Genomic DNA, 10,689 nt, shown 5'->3' with positions numbered 1-10,689 from the left:
TTTTTTTTAAACTATGAAAGAAATAATGATTGCTGTTGGAAAACACGTTTTATTATATTTTGACCTTTTGATATCTAGTACCATTTTGTGAAGTAGGCTAGTAGGTGACTTTTATCATTTTTATTCATGGACAGCAGAGATTTGCAGTGAGCTTAAAGGTAACACAGATGCCTAAAGATCTTAGCAATGAAGTTAGATTAGAATTCAGGTAATTTGACCTCTCAGTTCTGGTACTGTACTGGCTCCAGTCCTTCAATTTTAATCACAGATAGCATTTTTATAGTACATACTGCCAAGAACAGATATGTACATTGTTAATGAAAATTGTGCTTTTACCAACTGTTCTTTAGTTGTTTTTTTGACAGGTGAGTAGAACTTTGCAGAGTAGTTGTTGCTGTTTTTTTGTGGGATTTTGAATGCCAGGGAGAATAAATTTGCAAGAAAGGATACTTATTACTAATTTGTTGTTAAGGAGTATTCGATTTAGGATGCATGATAAATTTTTTGTATTTTTCCAGAATATAGAAATCAGGGTGACTAATGATGGTAATTTCTAGGTGTATATTTGTATAGGAGCACAGTGGATACTGCAGTTTTATGATTAAAAGGGAACATGATTTCTTCACATTATATACTATTTAATTTGGTTTCATAATATTTATTGAATAGAAAAACAGGTTTGTTGAAAGTTATTCTGTTCTAGGATGATGTAGATAGTAGTCTTGTGTTTTAATCTTGGCCAGTAGCCATGCAGTTTACGTATTTGGGTTAAATAGGTTGTTATCATCATGGCATTTAATTTTATCAAGATACTCTATCAGGTTAAATTATAGCCAGTTAAGTATCTAGCAAGTTTGGGATAGAAATGTATTACTTAGAATGAGTTTTGAGCAGAAATTAGTTTAATAATGGTGTGTTAGCTATTTTTGAAGAACAATCCATGATTTTTTCCCTCCTACCAGGAAGTATTTGATGATGCATCTCCTGGAAAGCAAAAAGAAATTCAAGAACCAGATCCTACCTACGAAGAAAAAATGGTATGCTCTAGGTATATGAATAGAGTCTATAATAACTTTTAATTAGGTGACTGAATGGACCAAACGTCTACATTTAATTTTTATAACTGAGGCACAGATACCCAATTGAAATATGTGTAACATGGGATACTATAATTTTTGTTACTTGCCTATGTAAAGCAAATACAGAAATATAACATGAACACACATTATGTATTATGTAAATATATGGGATATGTTACTCCCCTTTATTTTAAGATTTAGTGTCAGGAAGTGAGGAGAGTAAAAGACCAGAGAAGTAGTTATTCAAAGTGTTTCTGCATCTGTCATTCTATTCCACTGGGTACAGAGACAATAATATATACTCCTCGTCCACAGCTTTTTTGAAATATGCGTGAGAACTTTTCAACAAGAGCACATCATGTTACTATACTTGAATCCTCGAAGACCCAGCTCACATTTCATACCTTAGGAAAATTTTTTTTAGCATGAATTAGCCATAACCTATGAAGAGCTTTAAACTTAAATTCAGATTCAGTAATAATAATGGCTAGTAGCAAATACTGCGTACTAGGCCCTGTTCTGAGCGCTTTATGTGGATTAAACTCGTTTAATTGTACTGAAATCTTAAAAAGTTAAAATAACATGTTATTTTATTATGTTATTTACATGTTATTTATGTTACTATATAATATAACACAGTACGCTCTTTAAGAGTGAAACCAATGTCTTAATCTGTCTTCAGCACCTAGAAGTTTTTTGAAGCTTACTTTCTTCTCAACCTTTGATCTTCTCTTCAAGATCAGTAGATATTTTGAATCTCTTAAATAGCTTCAAAATCCTAAAAATACATGCATTTTTTGAACACGTGTTTATGTATATGCATATATAATGTGCATGATAAACATAGCAATATGTAAAATATAAATGACATTTTTATTTTTTATTTTAATTCCAATGTAATTAACATACAGTGTTATATTAGCTTCAGGTGTACAATATAGTTATTCACTAATTCTGTACATTGCTTAGTGCTTACCAGTTATTTCACCCCTCTCTGGTAACCACCAGTTGTCTGTTTAAAGATTCTGACATGTTTCTCTTGTTTTGCTTCTTAAATTCACATATGAGTGAAGTCATGCGGTATTTGTCTTTCTCTGACTGTTCTATTTCACGTAGCATTATACTTTTTTAGATCCATCCATGTTGTAAATTACAAGATTTTATTAACTGACATATAGGATTTGTTACATTTTGTAGATGTATATATCTGTATTTGTCCCATAGCTTTTCTCAGCTCCACTTTTCCTATTCATTTCCTCCAACCCTTCACAATTTATGTTCTGTTGTTAACACTGTACTAGTGGATCTAATTTCCAGTTTATAGCTTAATTTCATTTCATTCTTCATCTCACTTGTGTCTGATATTGTCGACCACGCCTCAAAATTTTTAGTTGCCTTGAGAGACCTTTTTTCCCCCCTTGATGATACCCTATTTACTTGACTATTTCTTAGTCCTCCTTCATCACATCCTAAATATTTCTTCTCGAACAGTTCGATCCTTGTCATTGGTTTTCTTTCTCTTTTCTTTTTTTCTTAAGATTTTATTTTTAAGTAACCTGACATCCAATGTGGGGCTCAAATTCAACCCCAAGATCAAGAGTCACATGCTCCACTGGCTGAACCAGCCAAGTGACCCTATCATTGATTTTCTTTAAACTGAATTCTTCTCAATATTTATCTTTAGCCCAGATGCTTCCAGCCATCGTATTATTTTCATTTGTTTGTTGGACATTTAAGTCCCTTTCGTACTTCTTTCTTAGGAATATTCAAAATTGAATTTATTTTCTCGACCTCACGTATCTACTTAGTGTTATCCCAAGAAGTGACAGTTCCTCTTAATATATACCCAAGCTGTCCTTGATGGTACTTCATAATTTTAATAGTCTTGCAAGTTTAACCTCATAAATACTTCTTTTTTCCCCATTACCCTAGTAAGTATTCTTCAATTGAATGGGTTATTTTGTTGACTTCTATATTTGTTTCCTTTTTAATGATCTGGCCTCTTCCAAATCTCTTCATTTATTTCTTCCATATTTTTCAGTGTCCTAGTTATTTCCTTTTTCACCAATCATGATCTTGATTACTTTTCTTTTAAGCAAGCTCCCCTATCATCTGTTAGTTTCTAACCATAGCTAAGTCTCAGTATCCACTCTTGATTCTTGAACCAAGGATGCTGAATACTACTTGAGAAAACTAAATAATAGTGCCGATTGGTACCAGAATAAATTTATGGTTTTTACTCTCTTAGGCTTTCAGTATTTATTGTGCAGCAATCCATTTAGCTATTTAAAAACTTTACCCCTCTGGATAAACTTTGTATTCCATTTCTGACATCCTTATTTTCAGGCTTCTTCCACAAATAATTACAGGCCTTTCTTCAATTTATTTCCTCCCTATTTCCAAATGTGTATGGCCTGTACCTGGCCTGTGTCATTTCCTCCTGTCTTAGATAAAGAAGCTTTTTTTTTTTTTTAATATTTTATTTATTTATTTGACAGCCTACAAGTGGAGGGAGCAGCAGGTGGAGGGAGAGGGAGAAGCAGTCTCCTTGCTGAGCAGGGAGCGCCATGCGAGGCTTGATCCCAGGACTCTGGGATTATGACCTGAGCCGAACAGCCGTTAACGGACTGAGCCACCCAGGTGCCCTGAAAGAAGCTGGTTTTAAGCTATTGATTTTAATCTTCCATTTGATTTTATGATTAATGTCCTTCGGGTTCCTAATCTTATTCTGTTGTTTCTCCTTTTTAAGTTTCTGTTAGTTTTCTCCCTTCTCTTTAAGATCTCAGATCATTTTTATTTTAATATTCTTATTCTCAACCAAGGTCTTTGCCTGTTTTTTTCTTCAACCCTTCCCACAATTCTACTGAAAGCTTATTCCGTAAATGTTCTGAACTCTTTGGTTCTTTGCAACTAGTTTATAATTCCACTACCACTTGGATGAATGAATGGTGAGAATTCTGAAGTTATTGACTCTTGTATAGAACTGTGGTGAAATTTAAACTTAATTCCTTAAGGCAGTAGTTCAAAACTTGATCGTGTAGAAGGTCTTGGATATTTTTGTTCTTATGGGTCATGAAGGACACTTTGAAAATCTTAAAACATCTAGAGCCATGGAAGGTTTTTGGAAATTAGAGACGTGTGATAAGATCTAAGAAGATGGGTGCCCCCATCTTTGTTGAAACGTTATGTCTTAGATTTTCTTGGTCATCCCTGTTAAAATTTTAGTGCCATTCTGTTTCTTTTACCCTGCTTTATTTTCTGAGCATTTATCATCTTCTGACAATCTCAAATAATCCCTTAGGTTTATTTTTGAAATTGGACTATAATGAGGGGAAAAAAAAGTGCGTTTTGTGGTAGATACACAAAAGTAGTTGTTAAATTGAACAGCTGTTTAAGAAGATAATGTTTATTGAAAACTTTTGAAAGAAGTGAAGAATACCTAGTGGTTTTTGAATACTACAGAATAGGTTTTACCTTAAAATGTCTAGCTCTGACCAATTTGAATTAATTTTCAGAGCTTATTTATCTTGATTCCAAATTAAAATTACAATAATTGAATAGACTTTTTCAGCCCCAGTATCTTCTAGTTGCATGGTCTTTATTATATATGCATTAAGAAATGAAATTCTGCAAAATACACATAAGTATCTTAGTACTTTAAAATAGTTGGTAGGGGCGCCTGGGTGGCACAGCGGTTAAGCATTTGCCTTCGGCTCAGGGCGTGATCCCGGCGTTGTGGGATCGAGCCCCACATCAGGCTCCTCTGCTGTGAGCCTGCTTCTTCCTCTCCCACTCCCCCTGCTTGTGCTCCCTCTCTCGCTGGCTGTCTCTCTCTGTCGAATAAATAAATAAAATCTTTAAAAAAAATAAAAAATAAAATAAAATAGTTGGTAATCCTCAAAAACAGAAAACCGAAGCTTGTCTTCTACAGGAAATTATCATGGAGAAGCATGTCGATTTCAAGGATCTAAAATTTATTTCATATTTTTCCATTCTCTTAGTGTGATAATAGGGAACATTTCAAAGTGGCAGATATTAGACATGAAAGGAAGAACTAGTATTAACTGCATTGGGTTAATGAATATTTCATGAACCTCAGATTTTTTTTTTAAAAAGATTTTATTATTTATTTGAGAGAGAGAGAAATCCCGAGGGGAGGGAGAGGGAGAAGCAGACTCCCTGCTTAGCAGGGAGTCCCAACATGAGGCTTAGTCCCGGGACCCCAAGATCGTGACCTGAGTCGAAGGCAGATTGTTAACCAATTGAGCCATCCAGGCGTTCCCCCCTTTTTTAAAAGTAAGCCCTGTGCCTGATGTGGGGCTCGTACTCCACAACTCTGAAAGCAAGAGTCTTGTGCTCTACCAACTGAGTCAGCCAGGTGCAGCTTAATAAATGTTTTTTAACCTGATACCTTTTTAAAATCTGGCACAGCTGAACTGATAAATGACCAATGCATTTTCCCCATTTCTGAAGAAATTCACTTGTATTGAAGAGTGTCTTAATTTTTTTGTTATTTTATGATCCTCTATATGGATGTATAATTGACGCATGACAGTTGTAAGTTTAAATCAGTGAGTTTTGGCAGATTCACGCAGTCAGCCACCTTATAGTCATGATGTAGAACAGTTCTGTCATTCCCTGAAAAGTTTGCTCTTGTCTTTATCCCTTTGAGACTTCATATGTGCATTCTATCACTAGCTATAATTTCATGTAAGTGGAATCATAGTATGTAGTCTTTCTGTGTTTGGCTTCTTTTGCTTAGTATAATGCTTTGCTTTTTTTTTTTTTTTGTATAATGCTTTTGAAACTCATTGATGTTTTTGCATGTCTCAGTAGTTTGTTCCTTTTTATTGCTTAGTTCATTGTTTAGAGGCATGCTGAAACTTTGATTTCTGAAGTTGTATTTATATTCTGATAAAATGTGTCTTAAAATTTTTCTGCAGCAAACTGACCGAGCAAATAGATTTGAGTATTTATTAAAGCAGACAGAGCTGTTTGCACATTTCATCCAGCCTGCTGCTCAGAAGACTCCAACTTCACCTTTGAAGATGAAACCAGGGCGCCCACGGATAAAAAAGGATGAGAAACAAAACTTGTTATCAGTTGGCGAGTGAGTAATAGTTTATACTTCATAGTTGAAACATTTATTTTCAATAATCTTCATTAGAAGCATAAAATCACTTCATTAAAAAAAACTGTTTAGGGCTGTTATTTATTTGGTCCCAGTTGGCTTGACAGTATGTAGCTATACGTGTATAAATGAGAATAATGTGTAATGCTTTAGCTTTTATGGCATTATACTGTTAGGGAATTCAGATGTTATCCTTTCCTTGGAGAGGAAACAAATGCAGAGGTTAAGCAGCCTACTTAAACATCCCACAGAATTAATTAGAATAATCCAAGCTTGACTTTAGGTCTGATTTGGGGTATGCTGTAGGCATAAACCATATACATGCATCGAGGAGATTGCTTTTATCTGAAGTCTCTGCTTGTGTATGGAATGTTGTGATTTATGCCATAGCAGTTTAAAGTTTTTATTACTTAGTTGTCCTTCTGCAAATTGAAGTGTCAGGTTGTATGCTGCCCTTGGGTGGTTGTTTAAAATGTGTAAAATAACTTTACACGTTCAATTTATAAGTACTTGGAATTTTTGTGCTGGTTGGGTAATTAAGATATTTAATTAGTTATAACTGATAGATTTGGTATTAATAGCTTTAGGGTAATCTCAGTTCCCTGGAATGACCATGTAATTCCCAAAGTGAAAAATGAAAAATAATCTAATTAAATCCACTAGGTTATTTAAAAGAGGAAATTACAAGCTCTCAACATTGTTCAATTTACTATGCAGTTTACAGAAACATGGACACATGAGCTGTACCTTGAAGGGATTTTCATCAGAAAGCATAAGCATACCTTAATCTTTTTTTTTAAGACTTTATTTGTCAGAGAGTGCACAAGCAGGAGGAGCCAACAGGCAGAGGGAGAAGCAGACTCCCTGCTGAGCAGGGAGCCCCACGTGGGGCTGGATCCCAGGACCCTGGGATTATGACTTGAGCTGAAGGCAGATGCTTAATCAACTGAGCCACCCAGACTCAGTTAATTTTATATGGGTATTTTATACCTTAATTTTATGTGGGGTATTCCACTCATTTAATATATCTTATACATTATCCATTGTGTATAATCAGAGTGCTTTTAATACTTAAGAAACTTCCTAAGAGACATTTGTACTTCAGATGTATTTAAATTGTTTAGACTTGAGAAGTTTGCATGCGGCTATTTTTTTTTTTATTTAAAAATTTTAAAAATTTTTTTCAGAGAGAGTATGACCTGAGTCAAAAATCAAGAGTTGGCTAAGCCATCGAGGCACCCCTTGCAGCTGTTTAAACGGCATCAGGTCTCATGCTCTGGAAATGCCAAGTACTGTAATGGATATTTTTATGATATAGGTAGTTAATAGGATGTCATGAAAAGAAACAGTTATACTAAGATTATATAAGATAAAGGTATTCTGTAGTAAATATATAATTGTTCAGCTTGGTCTTACTGGTGTTATTGGGGAAAGGGAGTCTTGATAAACAGATTTCTTCTCTATCCTTCAAGCCATCTTAAGTGGAAAGTTAGCTTATACAAAGTAATTAGGGCGATGGTACTGTCCTTAAGTATAAGGACATATGTTTTTCTCTTCATTCCATCATTTACTGTTACATTCAGCGAACCCTCAGTGTTTTTTTTTTTTTAAGATTTTATTTATTTATTTGACAGAGAGATAGCAAGTTAGAGAGGGAACACAGCAGGGGAGTGGGAGAGGAAGAATCAGGCTCACAGCGGAAGAGCCTGATGTGGGACTTGATCCCGGAACGCCGGGATCACGCCCTGAGCCGAAGGCACACGCTCAACGACTGCGCCACCCAGGCGCCCCAAAGCGAANAAGATTTTATTTATTTATTTGACAGAGAGATAGCAAGTGAGAGAGGGAACACAGCAGGGGAGTGGGAGAGGAAGAAGCAGGCTCACAGCGGAAGAGCCTGATGTGGGACTTGATCCCAGAACGCCGGGATCACGCCCTGAGCCGAAGGCACACGCTCAACGACTGCGCCACCCAGGCGCCCCAAAGCGAACCCTCAGTTTTAAGTAATAAGCATACTCCAGCCTTTATATTCAGCTTTATAACCATAATAATCAACCGTCTTGATAGTAGACTGAGATTTTATTTAAAAAAAAAAAAGTTGAAGTTCTTTGCTATTTAGTGGAGAATAAATTAGGATTGAGGGTGCATCTTTGTACTAAGTTTCATATGGTTAGAATGCAGAGAAGTATGAGAAATAACATACTAAGACATTCTAAATTGAAGCATTTAAAACAAGCAAGAATATTCTTGCATATGTTTACTGTCTTGGTCTGAGTTTCAGAGGAATGCTTTGAGAGGACTGATTATCCTCTTCCATCAAACATGTAGTTTTGGTAGAAATCAAGCTATAAATTAAGATTTACTGTTTTCTAATTTAAATGAAAATATTTGTTGAAAGTATGAAGGTACAAAATTGGAAGCTTCAGAATTGGAGAGTAAGTACTTTTTACTAACCTGAGGCCTTTAGAGATTAAGAAGTTCGGCAATATTAAAACTGCAGAAAATTAGTTTTTAACGGGATGTATCCCAGCATCTCTTGGGATGTAGAATCTGAGCATTTCTAAAAAGCTTTGAGTAATTCTGCTAAATCTCTGGCTAAGAGTCACTGCCTAAGCCCTAAGTCTCTCTTCTGCGTAGTCTGCAGCTTTTGGTGAAAGCTGTAGTTTTTACTTATTTAAAAACATAATATATTTATTCTTAATAGAAGCGTGGTTGACACACAGTGTTGCATTAGTTTCAGGTGTACAACAGTGATTCCACAGCTCTATACATTGTTATATGCTTACCACAGTGAAAGTTGGTTTTGTTTTTTTTTTTAAATTTTGAGTGTAGTTGACAGTGTTAGAATAGTTGTAGATGTACATTTTAGTGTGATTGTGCAAGTTTATATATTATACTGTGTTCATCACGGCATATAGCTACCATCTGTTCTATTACATTGCTATTACAGCACTATTGATTGTATTCCTATGCTCTGCTTTTTATTCCTGTGACTTACTCATTCCATAACTGGAGGCTTGTATCTCCCTCTCCCATTATTCACTCATTTGCCCACTGCCCCACCCTTCTCCCCTCTAGTAGCCATCAGTTCTCTATGTTTGTAGTTCTGGTTCTGCTTTTTGTTTATTATTTATTTGTTTATTTAAGATTTCACGTATGAGTGAAATCCTGTGATATTTGTCGTTCTCAGTCTGACTTACTTCACTTAGCATAATTTATTCTGGGTCCATCTATGTTATCTCCAAGGGCATAATCCCATCCTTTTGAAAGTTGTAGTTCTTAAGGGTTGCTTAGGTGGCACAGTGGGTTGAGTGACTCTTGGATTTCAGCTCAGGTGGTGATCTCTGGGTTTTTAGATCAAGCTCTGTCCTGCATTGGGCTCTGAGCTCAGTATGGAGTCTGCTTAAGTTTTTCTCTCCCTCTCCCTTTGCCCCTACCCCTTGTGCTTGCTGTCTGTTAAAAAAAAAACAAAAACAAACCACGTGGTTTTTAAAATGTGATTTCTGGTACTATTTTCTGGCAAAAATACTTAAAAAGGTAACTTTAAATTAGAGATTGAGATTTTTTTGACTGTGTAGTTCCTTGAAATGAGATTATTCCATTATCTCAGGTCTTCCTCTATTTAAACAATTTTATGTGTATCTTAGAAAGCCATGTAAAACATTTCAGGTTTAAGTTTACTAATAATTTGTACTGTTCCACTTTTCTAGCCTTAATTTAAGTGCCTGTTAAAAATAATTGGTAATTTTGGTCAGCCACTTGACTATTGTGTTGAAATAGTAGCTGGTAGTTAAAGCTTAAAGTACTAATCAGTTGATTTTATCTTGAACTTGACAGCTATCGACATCGTAGAACAGAGCAAGAGGAAGATGAAGAACTATTAACAGAAAGCTCTAAAGCAACCAATGTTTGCACTCGATTTGAAGATTCTCCATCATGTATGTTATATACATATTTATAACTATTTGATTTTTTAAAAATCCCCTTTTGAGACTTCCTTTGGTTAAAGTTTTGGATTTGTTTTGGCTGTAATTTAAAAAGGGAATTTTTAGTAATCTTTTGAAATTTATTGATTGTGAAATCAGATTTTTTTAATGGAAATGGTAGTATAGTAGTGTGATAGTGGTACTGTATTTCAGAGGGGCATAAAATGCCATTGTTTATTGTTGCCTGAATGTATATGTAAAACAAGGAGTGGTTTTTACCTTTATTTGCCCCAGATAAGAAAACTTAATGTGTAAAAAAAAAAAAAAAAAAAAAAAAAATTTCATGAAGACTTTTGTTAACTGGTATCAGGATTTTGTATTAGTTTTAAATTTTTTTCTGAAACATTTATTATTAATGGTTTTCTAAAAGGAAACCTGGTTAACCAGGTTTCTGAGTTTTACTTCTATATAATCTTGATAGTCTGGTGGCACATTTGTCTTTACTGCAGCCTAGCATTTTTTTTTTTTTTTTTTTTTTTTTCCTTCCCCCTCC

At 34.9% G+C, this 10,689-nt stretch overlaps 1 protein-coding gene across 1 annotated transcript in view; it reads left to right on the top strand.

Moving 5' to 3' along the window:
* The first annotated feature begins 881 nt into the window (after positions 1 to 881).
* SMARCA5 (SWI/SNF related, matrix associated, actin dependent regulator of chromatin, subfamily a, member 5) overlaps positions 882 to 10,689 on the top strand; it is a 36,984-nt gene continuing 27,176 nt past the window's right edge. The window contains exons 1-3 of the mRNA XM_034661568.1: positions 882 to 1,037; positions 6,023 to 6,189; positions 10,048 to 10,148. Coding sequence (XP_034517459.1) covers positions 1,035 to 1,037; positions 6,023 to 6,189; positions 10,048 to 10,148 — 271 coding nt within the window. The 5' untranslated portion in view covers positions 882 to 1,034. The remainder of the gene's footprint in view (positions 1,038 to 6,022; positions 6,190 to 10,047; positions 10,149 to 10,689) is intronic.

This window comes from Ailuropoda melanoleuca, chromosome 5 (genome assembly GCF_002007445.2).
Source record: "Ailuropoda melanoleuca isolate Jingjing chromosome 5, ASM200744v2, whole genome shotgun sequence".
In the NCBI taxonomy this organism is placed as follows: domain Eukaryota; kingdom Metazoa; phylum Chordata; class Mammalia; order Carnivora; family Ursidae; genus Ailuropoda; species Ailuropoda melanoleuca.
The sequence above is the reverse complement of the archived record's forward strand: the minus strand, read 5'-3'. Positions and strand labels throughout refer to the sequence as shown.